At 47.5% G+C, this 20,107-nt stretch overlaps 1 protein-coding gene across 1 annotated transcript; it reads right to left on the bottom strand.

Moving 5' to 3' along the window:
• Window positions 1-547: 547 nt before the first annotated feature.
• Window positions 548-12,447, bottom strand: LOC308116575 (UPF0606 protein KIAA1549L-like; the record flags this gene model as incomplete). Its single annotated transcript, XM_080474829.1, has 23 exons — window positions 548-3,202; window positions 3,359-3,513; window positions 3,586-3,731; window positions 3,853-3,950; window positions 4,062-4,236; window positions 4,770-5,011; window positions 5,091-5,223; window positions 5,324-5,544; window positions 5,756-5,943; window positions 6,195-6,322; window positions 6,537-6,730; window positions 6,873-6,908; window positions 7,322-7,482; window positions 7,911-8,082; window positions 8,242-8,402; window positions 8,583-8,642; window positions 8,776-8,944; window positions 9,191-9,324; window positions 9,461-9,683; window positions 10,669-10,784; window positions 11,091-11,189; window positions 11,406-11,897; window positions 12,015-12,447. 23 exons carry the CDS (start codon window positions 12,445-12,447, stop codon window positions 3,173-3,175), a joined length of 3,966 nt encoding a protein of 1,321 aa, XP_080330955.1. The 3' UTR covers window positions 548-3,172.
• Between the last annotated feature and the right edge of the window lie 7,660 nt (window positions 12,448-20,107).

Below are 20,107 nucleotides of genomic sequence, written 5' to 3'. Positions count from 1 at the left end.
TTGCTGAACGGCCTGTGAAAATATACACTGAAAAATGTACATACGATTAAAATAATGGAAACTACTGCGCCTGAGTTAGTGTTTGTACTTTTTACTTTATTTTCACCATGTTTTTGTGAAGTTTAGCCTTTGTTTTTGTTGGGTTTTGTCACTTTAAAATGAGTGAACCAGTAAATCAGCCCCAAAACACATTCGTTTTCTAAAAGGGAATAATGAAGCATCTGCTTGTATTTGTTTACAAGTATGTCAATAAAAGAGTCTTATTAAGTGCCCTCTGTTTACTGTTTAAAAGTTCAATAGTTTTCACCACTAGGGGGCGTCTCATAATCTAAAAAAGGCAGAATTGTTTCAATGTGGTTTATAAACACACTGTATTTAAATTAACTTAACATTGGCTGATAATTGAATAATAATGAAGAGCCTCACCTAAGAACTGTATCTCCAGCTGCCACTGACAGAGAGCGAGAGAGAGAGAGAGAAAGAGAGAGAAAGAGAGTGAGAGAGAGATTTTAAAAATCCCTGAAGCACAAACTCTCGCGTTAAAGTTAAAATACCATTTATTAGAATTTGCACAAATATCGAAACTTTTGATTTATGAGTTTTACACAGAAACATCGACACGTGAAGAAGCTTCGTTACTTCGCCGTTTTACCTGGAAACGTTTGGTAAAGTTCATCTTCTGGAATAAAACATGAAATATCACGTTGAACATCCTGACGTCTCGTCATCTAGAAATAGTTTTTAAACTGCAAACTGAAATATAACCTTGTGGTGTAAAGTACTGTGAGTAAAACTCGAGTTTCATTATCCACACGTTCCTCTGACTTGGAATTCTTTAAGAAACATCCATTTTCCCCCTCTTATCAGTTTCCGGGTGGCAGTCTGAGCACCGATTAAGAACCTTCCTGCAGGGGGTGAGCCCACGGGAAGGTGGCACCCGGCGTGGGACACGAACCCACTACCTAGAGATTGTTAGTCTCATGCTCTACCAACTGAGCTAGCCGGGTCTTTAAGAAACACACGTCGCAATATTCGTTTTTAGTCAAATTTGTGCGAAAAAATATTTGTTTCACGGCAGAAAACAACACTGTGACTTTTTTTTTTTTTTTTTTTTTTAATTGTAGCCGTAGTCCAAGTACCACGGTTTCCTCAGGAATACTGGCTGCTTTCTGAAATGCTCAGTTTGTTTTATGGAAGTATATCTGTACCGCCAGCATGAATTTGAATTTTTTTTTTCACCATTGAAATCAGACTTTGAATTTTAAAGACCATCAAATTTCAAGCACAGAATTTTTGTTGCTTCTGATTTTTTTTCTTCAATGTTGAAATAAATTCAGTTTAAAAAACTTCGGTGTCAAAAATGTTCTAAAATTTGACAAAAAAAAAAATCAACACGGAAAAGAATTCAGAGTAAAAGATGTTAACGTTTCATTACAGGTTGATTAATCGTCCTGATGTAAGAAGTTGATTCGTCGTCCTGATGTGCAGTGCGTCGGCTCAGGTCCGACTGAATTTACGGACATAAGAGGCCAATAGAGAGTAACTCGACTCCCGCTGGTCATCGTGGCTGTTAGAGCGCCACCTTCCTGTTGCAGTGGTCACGTGACCAACAGAGCAGAACCGGATTGGCTGGATGATTGAGACAAGGATCCATTGCTTCTCCCTGACTCTTTTTGCGGCTGAATTTTTCTGCGACAGACATTTTTTTACTCCCGTGTCGAATTTTAGTATATTTTGAGACAATAAATATTTTTACATTGAATTTTTGGCAATATTGAAAAGGAAAAAAAATTGAAGCAACAGAAATTCGACTGTGAAAAAACTCAAAAGAGTAAAAAAAAAAACAAACTTTAAATTCTTGATGGAGCGGAAATACTTCCATAGTTTTTAGACTGAAGCGTCACACGTCCAGTCGGCTCGTCCACAGACTCACTTCCTCCTCCGAGCGTCTGAACTGAATTTGTTTTCTCCCATTGAAATGTTGATTTTACCTCAAGACGCTTTCACCCGCCTTTTCACTGTTTTCACCAAAGTGCTGGTTTCACCTCCTCGCTGCTCGTCTCCGATAAATCTACACGGTATAATATTATAGCATCTCGATGTCCACGTGGTGAAGCTAACTTATGGCTATAACTCCTGTAGAACCATCCACATGATGAGGAGTCGTTTATACAGCGTGTCGCTCCTTTCTACACTTCCTCAGTAAAAATGAGGATGAGCTAACGCTAACCCGCCCGCTCTCGTCAGCGTTTCGCCAAACAACGTAGAAAAACAGTCGTTACGCAGGAGCTGAAACGACGAGAAACGATCTCAGGGACGACGTCGAGCCGAAGGTTCCTCGTTGCATAAATCTCTGCGTCAGATCGTCGGCTATTTACAAGAAACACGTGGGAATCGTCACGAATGAAAAAAAAAAATAAATACATCGTCCGGGAGGCGGAGCCTCCAAGGAACCAGGAAGTGAGTCCAGCAGGAGGGTCACATGACAAACCAGGAAGTGGAAACTCATTTCTCAGGTTTTCATCCTCAACCTGTGTGTGTGTGTGTGTGTGTGTGTGTGTGGGTGTGTGTGTAATATAAGTTGTGCCTGGACACTTAAATGTTTGTTCCTCACACACACACACACTTTGCTGACTCGGCTCGTGATAAAACGAACGAGTGTGACGAGTTTAAGTTAAAATCTTTTACATCGTAACCACGGCGACTAAAAGCTGCGTTGAAGAAACAAATGTTTGTTGTTTTTTTTTTGCATTGAAATAACGTGAGTGGATTGTAAACACTCACGACACTGATTATTGATCACGATCAATAAAGTAAAAGACAAAAAGCACAAATATCAATAAAATTAAACCGAGATGCTCCCGCGACAAACCGCTAGTTTTTTTTTTTTTTTTTTCTCAAGGTTCTCGACTCAACGACAACGAAAAAAAAATAGTTTGAGTTCTTCCAGCTGTTCTGGTGATGAATCACTTCCGGTCCAGGATGGTCCGGTCCAGTCCGGTCTGTTCTAGGACAGTCAGTCCAGTTCAGTTCAGAGGACGACTCAGGGGGTCCAGGGAGAAGGGGCGGGGCTACAGCAAGGGGCGGATCTCCAGTGGGAGGGGCTACAGATGAGGTGGTTGTTTGGGAGGGGCGGGGCTTCCAGTAGGGGGCGGGGCCATCATGATCAGCTTCAGCAGATTGTTTCAAGGTGACGAGAGTTCTGAAGAGGAAACAATTTACTGATTATTACTGTTGAAAAGTTCATACTTATTGATCACAGCAGAACTAATCAATATTATTGATCGACAGCCTGACCTGGATACAGACTAGATTTGTGTGTTTGTGTGTGCGTGTAGTAAAAGTGTGTGTATGTTACCAGCGGCGTGTCGCTCCACGTCGGCAGGTCCTCCGGTTCCGGCGGGTAGGACATCCATGACGGACTCCGGTACGAGGACGGCGGAGACATGACGAAGTAATCAGAGTACCCGGGCCGGTTGGCCGATATGGCGTAGACGGCTGTGATGGGGTTTCCTGTACGGCATACGAACGTTAGCACGCCGTTGGCAGATCGCCGTTACCATCGCCAGCAGGGCGGCGCCTCACCTGAGTAGCTGCTGAGCGTCTGATCCACGGTGACAGCGGGGAACGGCGTCCTGGACAGCGGCAGGTAGGGGGCGCCGTTGTGCTGCTGGGGCTGCAGGTCCGAGGCCTCGGACCCGCGAGGTTTCAAGCTGACGTCGGGAGTGGAACTGTTCACGCAAAAGTTAACGAAGGGAACCGTGGTTATTGACAAGTAATGAGATCTGTGTGTGTGTGTGTGTGTGTGTGTGTGTGTGTGTGTGTGTGTGTGTGTGTGTGTGTGTGTGTTACCGTCGTAGTGAAGTCCCGGGCGGAGCTCCGAGTCTGGAGGGAACCAGTGGGGGAGGGGCACCGAGGCCCATGTCAGGAAGCTGAGTAAAGCGGAAGCCCTGTAAACACAGGAAGTTCTCCGTTACAGACGTATTGAAACCAGAGGTCTCCAGAGGATCAACCACTAGTACCGCCTGTATGAATGCGACATGTCGGGTGCTTCCGGTTACCGGTTTGGGCAGGCTGCACTGGTGCAGGTCCTCGTAGGCGGCACTCCTCTGGCGCCCCCCACAGGGGTGGTTCATGGTCCCAGGGGCGCTGGTCACCCCGTCGCTGTAGTGGCTGGTGTGGGACGGGTTGTAGGCGCCGTGGGCGTGGCGACGGTGGTGATGGTGGTGGTGGCGGCTGGTGGCGAGAACGACCGGTTATTTTGTCAATTTAATGCAGAAAATAGCTCAAAACACTTTAGTCATATGTAGAAAATTCAGTAAAAAATTGTTCAACTATAATGACTCAGAGTACAGACGGGCTTCTTTCAGGAAAAGGAAAAGAAAAGAATAGGTAAAAGAAGGAAACGGAAGAAAAGAAGGAAAAAAGAAAAAGGTGGAAAAGAACCAAGAAAAAAAGAAAATAGAAGAAAAATGGAAAATAGAAAAAGAAAAAAAAGAAATGAAAGAAAAAAGAAGGAAAAAGTGAAAAAGGAAAAAAAGGACAAATAAGAACAAAAAGGAAGATAGAAGGAAAAAATAAACAAACTATCCAGTATTACTAAAACACACAGCGGCTATAAAGAGTTCAACAGCTAAAGCGGCTAAAAGAGCCAAGATGCTTAAAATAGCTTCAATAAAAAAATCTCTAAAAACGGCAACAGGAGCTGAAAATGTAATAGAACACATTGAAATTCATACAGAAGTTTCTGGTAGAAGATATAGATTTACCCGGTTGGAGGTGAAGGCGGGTCGTGGTCTGGCGGCGCCAGGCTGAAGGCGTTGCCTAGCAACACGTGCATCTGCGTGCGAACCTCGTCGATGGACGGCTGGGAGCTGAGCGTGGACGAGTCGGAGCCGCGGTGACCTTTCACCCCCAGGCTGCCGGTCCCGGTTCCCGTGGATCCGCCACCGTAGCCCAGAGATGTCATGAGACGGTCCACGTTGGTCTCCTCACAGGGCTCTGGCTCCCCCTGGCGGTGAGAGAGCGACATAACATCAACACAACATCAACATGAACGGAAGGGTGATTGAAGGGGGAATTGAACTCGCATCGTATCCGTTGTTGCGAATTCCTCTCCTGGACCGGTCCCGGAGCACCAACAGGTCCATCTCTGTCTCCACCGGACTCGGGCTGCTCAGAGACTGACGGCTCCAATATGGCGGCTCTCGTGGCTGCGAGTACCTGATAAACAGTCCAATCACGAGTTAGCGTCTCTCACCGGGTGAGAGAGCATCACATCACATGAGATTCTCTCTCACCAGGCAAGACAGCATCACATTACCTCTTGTGACATCCTGCGAACGACGCCCTCTTCTCCTCTGCTGTCATTGGCTCTTTGGCGCTGCCGTCGTGGCGAGTGTGCCGGTTGTCACGGTGACCGTAACCGTGGCCACTACTCTCAGACAACGAGAACTCTCCGTAGCCTTTCCTCCGAGCCTTCTGCCGCAGCTTGTTCCTGTAGCGCTCGATGTCCGATTTCTGCTTCAGTCCGGCGACGTTCGTCTGAAAGCGACAAATGCAACAATCGTAACGTGACAATCGTAACGTGACAATCGTAACGTGACAATCGTAACGTGACAATCGTAACGTGACAATCGTAACGTGGCAATCGGAATCCCTTTGCGGTCGAGTAGTGACTAGCAGCTATTTTCAGTCTGAAGACTTTCGTCTGGGAACGATAAACGTAACAATCGGAATCACTTCATTGACTCACCTCGCCGTTGCCGATCACTGAGTTGCCAATTACAGAGTTGCCGATTACAGAGTTGCCGATTACAGAGTTGCCGATCACTGTGTTGCCAATCACCGAGTCCTGGCTGTGAGAAGACGACGACGGGTACGAGAACGTCGGCTGAACCGTCAGAGGCTTGATGGTGACGAGACGCAGAGAACCTGAATCCTCTGAGAGAGTGAGAGGATGGGAGTGAGGGGTGAGAGTGGGGCGGGGTGAGAGAGTGAGAGTGAAGGGTGAGAGAGTAAGAGTGAGGGGTGAGAAAGTGAAGGGTGAGTGAGTAATATGGTGAGAGTGAGGGGTTGAGAGAGTGAAGGGTGAGAGGGTGAAAAGTGAAATGATTAACAACCAGAACTGAGTACAACTGCCAACATCCCACATCACATCACATCTTCCTCCTCCTCCTCCTCCTCTTCCTCACCCCTCCGTTGCTCCTCCTTTCCGTTCTTGCTTCCGGTCGTTGTCCGTCGGGCCGACGAGGTTTTGCTGGTGTTCAGCTTCCCGGAGCTGTTACTGGACACCGAACCATCTTCATCGCTAGGCAACCGCCTGGAGTTACCATGGCAACAGAGGAGAGGGAGAGAAAGAGAAGGAGAGACGGAGAGAGAGAGGGAGAGAGAGAGAGATATTAAGCTGAATCTGATCTGGGCCTTCGTTGTTGTTATTGATTATTCTGCTGTAACCATGGTGACAGACATGTTGGTACAACATCTTTAGTCGTGTGTTTTGTTTCTCCGCCTCCATCAGGTGTCGGAGGACTCACCCTGCGTTGTGGACATCAGCTGACGGAGGTCTCTTGCTGGACGTCACGTCCTGCTGCACCTTCTTGTCCAGTGACACAGACAGTGGCGCATCACGTACCGGCAGCCCCAACCCCAGCGTCTCTTTGGTAACGGAGACGGCGTCGTCGCCAGGCCGACCCATGTGCTTCTTGGCATAGTCGAATCCCTGGACGGGCTGAACGAGAAGACCAGGAAGTTAACTGGACGTAATTCACCAGGTACAAACCATCAACAGGAAGTAGCCCAACATTCACTCCTTCCACTCACCATTAGTCCAAATCACCATTCATTCATTCATTCACTCATTCATTCAGTACCTGGTGATGGTAACTGGCCTCCCGTCGATATGAAGCCTAAATAAGGGCAAAGGCCAAAGGTCAGCAAGGGTTGATAATAATAATAATACTACTACTAATAATTATACTAATAATACTACTACTACTACTACTACTAATAATAATACTAATAATACTACTACTACTACTAATAATAATACTAATACTACTACTACTACTACTAATAATAATAATACTAATACTACTACTACTACTACTACTACTAATAATAATAATACTAATAATACTAATACTACTACTACTACTACTACTACTAATAATAATAATAATAAACATGTTAGCATTGACTTAGCAACACTTAGCATTGTCTTAGCTCCAGTTAGCATCGCTAAGGGACTATCATTTGTGATGCCAGAAACGTGAGAATAGAAGACGAGAAGCTAACGGACGACCGCGCTGTACGATCTCACCTTGGATCGAGTCCTGAAGGTCCTGAAAGCGCCGCTCTTGAAACTGAACTTGTTCCTCTTGCAGATGATGAACGCCACCATCCCGATGACCACCAGCAACAAGAAGAGCGGCGTGAGGACGGCCATGATCCACAGGTTGCTGGGCGGCGTCTTGATCACGGCTACAAACACACTGAACGTTAGTGACAGAAAATACAAAGACTTCACCGCGGTCAACAAGGGAGCGATGTTGAGAAGACTTCTCGGTCCAGTTCAGGAGTCGGCAACCTTCAACACCAGAGCCATGAGTCTGAGCTTGTGTGACTTCAGTGTCATTCAGTTGTTGTGTACATCCTGATTATTTCATGTTAAGTGAATAATTGCTGCTGTCTTTGGCAGTAAGTTGAAGAACTGAAGGACCTTCAGCATGGTTCCTCCAGCCCTCTGCTGATTCGTCAGTGACAATCGTCACTCTGGACAAGCAGCAAGATCACCACAGCTCACTACAGATTACTACAGATTACTACGAGATGAATACACCTCACTACAGCTCACCTACGTACACATCGTGAAACAAAAAGACATGGCTCCTTAGACTAAACTAGCTTACGTTCAGCCTGCACTTGCACAAAGTATCCCAGCGTCAGCGCCATGGTCTGGGAGTCCAGGCTGCTGAGGGTCTTGGCGGCGGCGGTCCCGGTGATGGGGGCGCCGTTCAGCTGGGCGTAGTATGTCATCTCGGCCGGGTTCTTTGGACCAGGAAGTCGACGCATGCTCACCATCTGGATGAGCAGAAGCACAGCACGGACCACATGAATGTAAAAGGAAACAGACCTGAAGCTACAGTCCCCGTCCCCCTCCCCCACCTGAATGGTGTTTCTCACCCTACCTGAACGGTGTTGTAGCCCCCCCTACCTGAACGGTGTTGTAGCCCCCCCTACCTGAACGGTGTAGCCCCCCACAGTTGCGGCGCGGCGGGCTCTGGCCATGCCGGCGCTCTGCCTCCCCGCCACCAGGAAGAGCTCAGCCAGGCGCTGCTCCATCATGCTGGCAAAGGTCTGGTAGTTGTTCTCCAGCAAGGAGCCGTCTACGTCCTGGATAACTGTCAGGAAGCACAGGACCATTCAATACTACCTTATCACTGCAGGACCATTCAATACAGCTTTATTTATAAAGCGTCAAATATGACGCCAGCATGAGGTGAAAGAAGAGAAGGAGGAGGAGGAAAGGAGGAGGAGGAGGAAGATGAGGAAGAAGAGAAGGAGGCAGACAGAACAATTACCTGTTTTCACCCAGTAGATCTTTGTTGCTGTCGATGTGTTGAGGTTATAGTACTGAAGAGCTGGAAGAAAGATAGACATTTACATTTAATGGGAGTGGGGGAGGTTAACCATGTGTTCATCATTAGACTGGGTTCTAGATTCACACATTCACCATTTGACTCGGTTCTAGATTCATGTGTTCATCAGACTTACGTTCGGCGATGATCAGTGGCGGGTAGAACAGGAAGTATCCCACCAGCTCGGCCGTCAGCTGATTCAGCAGTTCACTGGAAACGGTCCCATTCAGAACCGAGTCCTGGTTCTTCACCACGTAGACCAGAGACACGGACGGAGAGTCCGGATGCTGGGACACACTGAGGACCTGAGGGTGAACACATGAGGGTCAGTTCAGAAATTCACGTGTTCATCAGACACGAGGTTCAGATCAGTCATCAAGTGTCACAGCAGCAGGAAGCTTACAGAACATGAGCAGTACCTCCACAGTCTGTAGGTCTAAAGCTTAGAGAACATGAGCAGTACCTCCACAGTCTGTAGGTCTAAAGCTTAGAGAACATGAGCAGTACCTCCACAGTCTGTAGGTCTAAAGCTTAAAGAACATGAGCAGTACCTCCACGGTGAGTCGGTCGTACGTCTCCAGGACTTTATCTTGAGCCTCCTCGAAGGCGTTTTCCAGTCGCGTCTCCAACATCTGGACGAAGCTGCAGGAGAAGATTTGATCCGTAGGACCGACGAACCTCAAGACTGGAGGAGGAACAACGTTCAACATTTGATTTGTGTTTCACCTTCACGCAAAGTACCAGTTACAATTCAACATGATAGAATTTTCTCTCTCCGTCTCTCGTCTCCCCCGTCTGATCTTTACTTCCTGTTTTCTCACCTGTCCTAAGCTGCAGGTGCATCCTTGGCAGCGGCAGCCAGGGGGCGACAGGAACCAGAACGGCCGTCACCGGCGGCGCGTGCTGCCTGACGTCTGCCAACAGCTTGTCGAAGCCATAAACGTTCAGCGATTCGACCACCAGCGAGGAAACATAGACGTTCTTCCCGCTGGTCACGTAGTAGCCTAGCGTCACATTGTGAGGGCTAACGTCGTCCCGTTCAACCTACGTCAAAAGCAGACAAGAAGAGTTCACGTTGGCACTTCCTGTTTCACACCAGTGCACTTCCTGTTCCTCACCAGAGCACTTCCTGTTTCACACCAGAGCATTTCCTGTTTCACACAAGAGCACCTCCTGTTCCTCACCTGAACATCTCCTGTTCCTCACCTCAGCACTTCCTGTATCACACCTGAGCACTTCCTGTTCCTCACCTGAGCACTTCCTGTTCCTCACCTGAACACTTCCTCTTTCACACCTGAACACTTCCTGTTTCACACCAGAGCACTTCCTGTTTCACACCAGAGCACTTCCTGTTTGACACAATGCCGTCAGTCAGAGAAGCTGACCACCGCTACCAGCCGATAGCTTCTTTAGCGTCACTAATCTGTACCTGAGAATAAACGCCTGCAGATGAAACCAGGAGGGAAAATCGGATTATAGCAGATGAATCAATCTTCTCTCTCTGGTGTCGTAACTCTAAACACCGACGCATCAGACGATGAATATTTATAATCCCTGTGTGTATTTGTTGAAAGTCAAATCTGCCTCAAGGGCGCATTGATCCTGTAAATCTGAAAACCGGCGTCCTGGAAAACTGCAGACAATCATAGTGAAAGCTTGTGTTTGGAACGATGCACCGCCAATGTTCCTCTATTCACCTCCAGAGCCGTTTTCTTCCTCCTCTTCTTCTCTCCATACCTGCTGCTGCTTTACAATAATAGTGTTTTCACACATTTACTTATTCTGCACACTTCCCTTTACAGTTGTACTCAGCCACTTGTTTGATTTATATATTTTTTAGCACTGTATTAATCATTCCTTCCTGAATTGACCGTCGTAGCAGCCACACATGAGTGAATAAAGTACAATCTAATTTATTATTTTTTATTTAATTTCTTTTTGTCTTCCTTTTCCTTTGATTAGTTTTCCTTTTTTTTCTCTCCTTCCCTTGTTATTCTTCACTGCAGTCATGCCAGAGTGAACTACTGACCTGTGCGCTGGCGTTGGAGTCATTCAGCGCCCCCTGCAGGGCGAGGCTCAGGCCTCTGGACAGGTTCTGCTTCAGGATCAGGTCCAAACTTTTCCTTCGCAGTTCGATGGACAAAACTGTGGAGAGAAGATATTTTTTTTTTTTAAACCCGGAACTGACAGTATGAAAACCGGAATTGATTGTTTTAGACCAGGAAGTCATGTCTAAAAACCGTAAGTGATGATTCTAAACTGGACGTAGGCCTGAGCCACATGTCCAGTGCCAGTGTTTGCAGCTACAAGCGTTTGGTTTATCTTGCTTGGTAGTATCTGTGAGTACTAAGGACTTCTTTATTTCAGTTGGTTTGTTTTTCAGAAGGTAAAACAGTGTTTCTCTTGCATTGTTTTCTAGATTCACAAATACATTTCATGATGGGTTTTTACCTGTTCTGACCCAGAACCTTTGGGTCACGTTGCACGGCAGAGGACCTTCCTCAGCGCTGGTGCTGGACGGAGGCTGCGTGGTGGTGGAGGTGGTGGTGGCTGGTGTCGTTTGGACCGGGATGAACACAGTGGTGGGAGCTGCCGTGGTTGTGGTGGTGGTGGCCGGAGTAGTGGTGGTTGTAGCTGTAGTAGTGGTGGTAGTTGTGGTGGTTGGGGGATCAGTAGTAGTGGTGGTGGTGGTGGTGGTGGTTGGGGCAGATGTTGTTGTGGTGGTGGTGGTGGTGGTGGTGGTGGTGCTGGTGGCTGGCGGCGGACTCATCGTTGTCACTTCGGGGCTCGTTGCTAGCTCCGTCACGGTAGCTGTGCTGCTGTTCTGAGCTGATGTTCCAGCCACGGCGGCCACCGATTGGCTCGTCACAGTGGGAGTGGTCGTTGTCATGGTGACCGTCGTCAACTGAAGTCTCTCGTCGGTCACAATGTTCCGGCTGGTGTTGAGCAGCGCTACGGTGGACTCAGCCACTGTCTGTGCTCTCGTTGTGGTAGGAAAGGGCAGAGTTGAGACGGTGGCGGTGGAAGTGCTGGTGGTGATTGGATATAGTGCGGTGGTGGGGGAGGTGGGGGTCGTCGACGTGGCGGCGAGCCGTGAGGTGTTCCTGGTGTGCGCGGGCACGGTGGTGTTCCACTGGTGGGTGGAGAAAGGGCTGGTGACGTTAGCAGGCAGGGTGACGTCGTGGTCACCGACGGTGGACAGAAGTGATTCTGGAACCGTGGGGAGGTCCCAGGCAGGGGGGTTGTTCGCCAACTCCTCTGCACAAGAAAACATTCACACATCAGAAGTAAGACATTTTGTCTAGATAACCCGGGTTGTCGGTTCTAGGCTGTTGGTCCATCGAACAGAAGACAATTGATTTCCATTGTTACTACCTGAATTGTTGCTGTAGACGCTGGACGACTCGTTAATATGTGAAGACGCCGTGTCGTGTGACGCCGTCGTCAGACCGTTGACGTTATTGGCAGGAGTGGCGGTGGACGGCAGACTGGTTGTTCTCGTGGTCGAGGAGGACGTGGCCTTGGATGACGTGGCCTTGGATGACGTGGCCTTGGATGACGACGAAGAGGAGCTTTTGGTCCACGCTGCTTTCGACAGCAGCGCTGAAGGTTTCCCCGCCGCCTGCAGCTCCGCCGTCTCGGCCAACATGGCGAGCACCGAGGAGAAGGCTGCTCGCTCTCCGTCACCTCCTTGACTCATCTCCTTCCTCAGCCAGGTGGCGGCCGGATCGGAGGGCACTTCGCTCTGCTCGGCGTCTGCAGGTCGCCACTCTGCACCGACTTCTGCCCACGCGTCACTTCCTGTCATGGTCCCCGTCTCAGAAAACGCATCACCGCCCGCTGCTGTGTGAACGCCGGCTTCAGTTTCTGTCCAAACTGCTGTTCTGGCCTCAGTGAACACTTTCCGCTCAGGCCAGAGACCGGGACCGGTACCAGGACCAGGACCGGCCACATCTCTGTCCCTGACTCCGCCTCCAGTCCAGGAAGTGGTGGAAGTCCTGGAGGACACGTGCAGACCCAGTCGCCTCGAGTCAGAATCATCTGCAGCAACTGCTGGCAACACAGAGGGGATGGTTAAAGGGTTAATTATGAAAGATTGTGAACACACGGGGAGAACATAGAAACTCCACACAGAAATGCCCCAGATCGTACTTGAACCTACGACCTCGCCGCTGTGAGGCGAGAGCGCTAACCACTGCATCACCGTCCAACCGACAGAAATCAATACGCTGGGTTGGAATAAATGATTGGTTGAATAGATGGATGGATGCTACTATAGAAGGTGTAGATTAAAAAGAGCAAATGTGTGTCATCACCGCCGACCTGCTTTACGTAACAAACGCACGGCTCATGTTTCTGTGAGAGAATGTTCAGATTATCACAGATTACGGGAATCATCCCATCATAAAACACCGTGGGCCATTTTCAAGCTGAAGTCACGTGTTACAGTGGCGAAGGTGCCTTGCCAGTTGGCACTGCGTCTCCTGCTGGAATGCCACCCTAACCCGTAGAGCCCTGCCGGCGCAGCGCAGCATTCCAAGATGGCGCCGTGCAGCTCGTCCTGCGCTCCGCCAGGAAGCTGGGAGGGCCGCCGTGTGGGGTTCCATCAATATGATTCATGTGTTCACAATGTGCCACGTCACACTGGATGGACAGGAAGAGAACCAGGCTGACGGTGTAACAGGTTGACGGTGTATCAGGCTGACGATGTAACAGGCTGACGGTGTAACAGGTTGATGGTGTATCAGGCTGACGGTGTAACAGGCTGACGGTGTAACAGGTTGATGGTGTATCAGGCTGATGGTGTAACAGGCTGACGGTGTAACAGGCTGACGGTGTAACAGGTTGATGGTGTATCAGGCTGATGGTGTATCAGGCTGATGGTGTAACAGGCTGACGGTGTAACAGGTTGATGGTGTATCAGGCTGACGGTGTAACAGGTTGATGGTGTAACAGGTTGACGGTGTATCAGGCTGACGCTGTAACAGGCTGACGGTGTAACAGCTTGATGGTGTTTCAGGCTGACGGTGTAACAGCTTGATGGTGTATCAGGCTGACGGTGTAACAGGCTGATGGTGTAACAGCTTGACGGTGTATCAGGCTGACGGTGTAACAGGCTGATGGTGTATCAGGCTGATGGTGTAACAGGCTGATGGTGTAACAGGTTGATGGTGTATCAGGCTGACGGTGTAACAGGCTGACGGTGTAACAGCTTGATGGTGTATCAGGCTGACGGTGTAACAGCTTGATGGTGTTTCAGGCTGATGGTGTAACAGCTTGATGGCGTATCAGGCTGATGGTGTAACAGCTTGATGGTGTTTCAGGCTGACGGTGTAACAGGCTGATGGTGTAACAGCTTGATGGTGTATCAGGCTGATGGTGTAACAGGTTGACGGTGTATCAGGCTGACGGTGTAACAGGCTGACGGTGTATCAGGCTGACGGTGTAACAGGCTGATGGTGTATCAGGGTGACGGTGTAACAGGCTGACGGTGTATCAGGCTGACGGTGTAACAGGCTGATGGTGTAACAGCTTGATGGTGTATCAGGGTGACGGTGTAACAGGCTGATGGTGTAACAGGGTGACGGTGTAACAGGTTGACGGTGTATCAGGGTGACGTGTATCAGGGTGACGGTGTAACAGGCTGATGGTGTAACAGGCTGATGGTGTAACAGGTTGATGGTGTATCAGGGTGACGGTGTAACAGGCTGATGGTGTAACAGGGTGACGGTGTAACAGGCTGATGGTGTATCAGAGTGACAGTGTAACAGGCTGATGGTGTATCAGGCTGATGGTGTAACAGGCTGACGGTGTAACAGGTTGATGGTGTATCAGGCTGAGGGTGTATCAGGCTGATGGTGTAACAGGCTGATGGTGTATCAGGCTGATGGTGTAACAGGCTGACGGTGTAACAGGTTGATGGTGTATCAGGCTGATGGTGTAACAGGCTGACGGTGTAACAGGTTGATGGTGTATCAGGCTGATGGTGTAACAGGGTGACGGTGTAACAGGTTGACGGTGTATCAGGGTGACGGTGTAACAGGCTGATGGTGTATCAGGCTGACGTACACAGGACTGAACTAATTCCTCTGATTGAGAGAAAACAAATTGGCGCAGCGACGGACACGAACACAGAAGTGAAGTTCAGCAGCTGGAGGCAGAAGCTTCATCGTATCTCCATCCTGCTGCTGATCGTCAGGCTCCGACACTCAGACGGTATTTTCATCTGACCGACAAACACAGACCTATGAGCTGCAGCCTGTTGTCATGGTAACGTGGACCGACAGAGCGCCGCTATTCTGCTTTCTGTTTTTGTCTCTTTTGTAGTTCTAGTTCTACTTTTAGTTTCTTGAGCTTGATTTTTCTCTCCTCTTTTTTCCTTCTTCCTACCGCGGTGATGTGTTCACTGTTAATTGTACACAGCAGGTCGGTCATGATTGTGAAAATACCAATAACCAGACTGGAGATAGAAACAATAATGACCTGATTAAATCAAATATATAGTCGCATCAGTTGAAAGCTTTAATAGACATAAACTGTAAAAACATCTGTAGATGTAGTTTGTATAAAATAAACAGCCCAATGTGAAACTACTTGATAACAACAGGATTGAGGTCCAGTAAACCAGTGAGAGCCACTTCAGAACATCTGGTTTACTCTCTCTTATTTTCAGAGGCACGACTATTTCTGGAAACACAGAATATTATTAAATCATCGGTTTTCATTCCACTGGAACGTATAAACATGTGGCCTGAAATGAAATATTTCCGGTTGTTTTTACCATTTCAAAAGATATTTTTAGCACCGCGTTTCATTTTGAAAACCAGTGAATCTGTCACTATTCCAGTGAAGAGACACAACGCCCACATGTTACTGTGTTACTGGCAGTACACCGGGAAACAGATGTTACTGGCAGTACACCGGGAAACAGATGTTACTGGCAGTACACTGGGAAACAGATGTTCCTGACAGTACACCGGGAAACAGATGTTACTGGCAGTACACCGGGAAACAGATGTTACTGACAGTACACCGGGAAACAGATGTTCCTGACAGTACACCGGGAAACAGATGTTACTGGCAGTACACCGGGAAACAGATGTTACTGACAGTACACCGGGAAACAGATGTTACTGGCAGTACACCGGGAAACAGATGTTACTGACAGTACACCGGGAAACAGATGTTACTGGCAGTACACCGGGAAACAGATGTCACTGGCAGTACACCGGGAAACAGATGTTACTGGCAGTACACCGGGAAACAGATGTTACTGGCAGTACACCGGGAAACAGATGTTCCTGACAGTACACCGGGAAACAGATGTTCCTGACAGTACACCGGGAAACAGATGTTCCTGACAGTACACCGGGAAACAGATGTTACTGGCAGTACACCGGGAAACAGATGTTCCTGACAGTACACCGGGAAACAGATGTTACTGGCAGTACACCGGGAAACAGATGTTACTGGTGTTACAGCACAGTTGCCAAAAAATGAGGATAAAATAGCTAAAACTACTCAAATAATATACATAAAAAACATGTGTATAGCAATTAACATTTTTTTTTGATAATTTTAGTTATTTTTTTGGAACGTTCAGTCTTCATTTTAAAAACAAACAAACAAACAAACAAACAAACAAACAAACAAACAAACAAACAAATAAACAAATAAACATGTTTTGTGGCTCCAGGCAAAGTGTTCTTTGTGGAAAATTGTGAAAACAGCTCTTCTGAAGGCTGCAGACGCCTGAGAGGAGAGATCCTGGTTTTACAAACTGCCTGGATGAAGATCTGAAGCTCAGATATTCAACTTTCTTTGTCGTTTCCTCTCAAAGAAGGTTTTGCCGGTGGCGGCCGGCCAGTAGAGGGCGCTGGGGCACACCCCGACTCAGGAGCCAAAAAAATAAAAATATAAAACAAATGTAATATTGTCCAATAAGTTTCTAACACTAACACTGACCTCTGAACTGTTTGTGCTTCAGTTTCTACAGATGATCTACAATAAAGATCAGGTTCCTCTCTAACGTGTATCAACAGCAGGGGGCGCTGCAGAAAGGCCCAGAGGAAGTCGGCTTGCCGTTTCACCAATCTGATCAGTAATATAAGTGACTCACATGAAATCAAACCAATCAGCATCGTGGCTCCGGGCTGTTTTTTAATTCGTCCATCTCCAGAGCTGCTCTGTGATTGGATTAAAGTCCGTTCTGCTTTGTTCTCACGTGTTTCTACCAGATGTTGAGATGAAGACAACAAACTGAGTCTCTGATTATTAACTCTGTCACTTCTCTTCTAATTCACCTTCCAAAGAAGAACTTTGGCTGAAAAGCTGCAGGTCAGGTTCAACTTTCTGCATCATGGTTATTTTTTAAACACAAACAGAAACTTGTTGAGGTTTGTAAACGTTTAGATATGATCATATTTATTAAAAAACCTAAGAGCTTAAAAAAAAGTAAAGTTTGTTGAGGCACAATTCTAAAATGGTTTGAAAGATGAACTGATGTGTTGGTGAGAATCTACCTGAGGTTGATTTAGTTTCACTGATCTCATAACTGTCATTTCACCTAAACCACCGCGCGGTGCAGGATGCGGTGCAGGATGCGGTGCGGTGCATGATGCGGTGCAGGATGCGGTGCGGTGCATGATGCGGTGCGGGATGCGGTGCATGATGCGGTGCGGTGCAGGATGCGATGCAGGATGCGGCGCGGTGCAGGATGCGATGCATGCATGCAGGATGCGGTGCAGAATGCGGTGCAGGATGTGGTGCGGGATGCGGTGCAGGATGTGGTGCGGGATGCGGTGCGGTACGAGATGCGGTGCAGTGCGGTGCAGGATGCGGTGCGGTGCATGATGCCGTCTGGCCTGCATGTTTTCAGGGACGTGACATCGGTTCGGGCCCTTTGTTACATCACACCGGGATGAGACGGATTATAAACACAAAACAGACGGAGGCTCGTTTACCTCATTGGAATTAAATATTTAGGCCAGAAGAACAAAGAAAGAGGAAGAAAAACCTCTCGGTGGTGATTTATGAAAAGAATCCCGCAGCTTCGGAAGCTGCTTGTTTTTCCCCCCAGAACTCCCACAGCTGATAAAACCTTCCTCACACCGATCGATCAATGATCAATAATCAACAGCAGCAGTAAATCGCAGGAGATAATCGATGACCGACGGCTGCCTGTGTCGTTTGTGTCTCATGATTAACAAAGCATCAGCGTCTTACCGTCCGCGGCCAGGCAGCTCCGCATCATCAGCATCAGCACCGCACCGCCCGCCACCAGGCAGCGGGCCCGCATCCCGGCCAGACCCCGCGTCCTCCTCCCGGTGCTCCTGCCGGTGCACGGGGGCCAGACGGCCGCCGTCCCGACGGGCAGCATTTGTGACGCTTCCTCTATTTTATCACCATTTAAATCCCGGAGCCCGGAGCCGCGGCGGCCGCTCCTCCCGCTGCGGCGACCGGACACGGGCGTCGGCGTGGCAGCCATCGATCCGGTTAATCCATCCAACGGCATCCGATCAACGAGCCTCCGGTCCGCACGAGCAGCGCTCCATGACCCGCTGGAGGCGGCCAGCGTCCCGCTGTGCGTCTCTACTGCGTCCGCAGGGCGCGCTCCATCCGACCGGAAACAGCTGAGCGACGGCTCCTTCAAAGTTAGAGCGGTGACAATCAGAGCTTCCGTCTTGGTTGGCGAGAGAATAAAGGCTTTATGGCGGGGCTCTTCGGTCCTTATCGCATTCTGGTGCGTTGCAGCTGGTAGAGACCTGAAACACGAGCTGCGGATTCCAAGGATGATCAATAGATCAATTGATCCGTCTGATTTTGGGTTTGGTGCAGAAACTCTTTCTTCATGTCTCCAAATAAAACAATCCGAAAAACAATCTGTCTGGACAAATCCTCAATGTTTTTTCGTATTTGGGTGAAGAATTAAACAGCATTGATGTGAATTAAGAAACAAAAAATTATATATTCGGTGTGATTTGCAACGATAAAGATGTAAAGGGGGTGGGATTAAAAATAATTTATACTTTTCAAACATGTAACGCACATATTGTCAAATTGGAGTGTGTGTCAAGTAATCTCGGGATTACTCATTTGGATGTTTTTATTCCTTGTCTCAGAAATAAATAAATAATAAATACATTAATCTGAAAGTAAAGATGAAGACAGACAGACAGATGTGGCACACAAGAAGAAGTTACAAACTAATCTGGGAAGTGTGTGTGTGTGTGTGTGTGTGTGTGTCAATGTTTAAATACAAACATCAGGTGAGAATGTCCGAAAAATTTAATTCCAACTGATTTGTTGGTCGCAGCAGGAGAATATCTGGGACCTCATTATTATATATTTTCTGGAACGTTCATGTCCAGAGATCGATGGTTATTTATCGTCTGCAGTTTGCCCACGCCGAGAGATTAAAGGTTAGAGAGACTAAACAAGAGTAAACTAATAGAAAACAAAGAGCATGACAAAAATAAAGTGAAACTTTTGACAGGTTGATTGAATCTCAGTTTAAAATTGATATAAAACGTTCCAGCGTCAGCTGTTTAACTCTGTTCGATAAATGAATCAAGGCCCTCGTCTATTCATGTATTCATTTATTAATATCCCCTTCCTATATTTACTGTTTTATTGTCTTTGGTTTCTATTTAAATTTGTTTTCAGAAGCTCTCTCAAGGTCACTATGTGGGTTAATGTCGCCCTCTGGTGGAGGGAAGCGCACGTGCACCGGTCGGAGGATCGTTCAGAAGCGTTGATAAGCGTTTTTATTGAAAACAGAAAATATCCCGACTAATATTCAATTTGTTAAGAGTTAAGATACATAGTCTAAAAAAAAAAACCGTATTCCTCTTTCTACTCCTCCTGATGTTTATGTGCAATTTCTATATATTATTATTATTTATGCATGTTTTGACAGTTCTCATGTTTGGGAGTTACCAAGCCCCTGGCAGTAGAGCGCTGCCGTCACTTATTACACCAGAAGGTTTTTGTCGCAAGGAAATCCAAAGGTTGACGCACAAGTTTTTTTTTTTAGTTGTTTAATTCCAAAGGGAATCTTGACAACAGTACAGCATCAATTCATATAAGAAGAAACCTGCTTTCTGTGACAACGGATATCAGCAACAATGAAACCCGGTGAGAACGAGGGCAGAGAAACAAAGACACGCGTCGTTTAAAGAAATGCAGCGATCACGCTCGTCGTCCTCCTCCGGTGAAGATTGCACAGTGCCGCTGCTACACGTCCAAATAATGGAGCACTCCGGGAAAAAGGTAAAACAATAAAAAGTCACATCAAAGTAAAATCAGGGAAGCCACACAGAAACAACAGCTATGGGGACGTGAACAACAATCACGTCTTCATGTCTGTGACTAAAAATACAACTGCTGTAAAGCCAGTCACGTGAGAAGTGTAGAAAAACCACCAGGTTCACCGCTTTAGTCACTTAAATGGCAAAAACAAACTGAAA

This window comes from Lipophrys pholis, assembly GCF_963383615.2.
Source record: "Lipophrys pholis genome assembly, chromosome: 11".
NCBI lineage: Eukaryota > Metazoa > Chordata > Actinopteri > Blenniiformes > Blenniidae > Lipophrys > Lipophrys pholis.
This window is presented reverse-complemented; position numbering and strand designations above follow the sequence as displayed.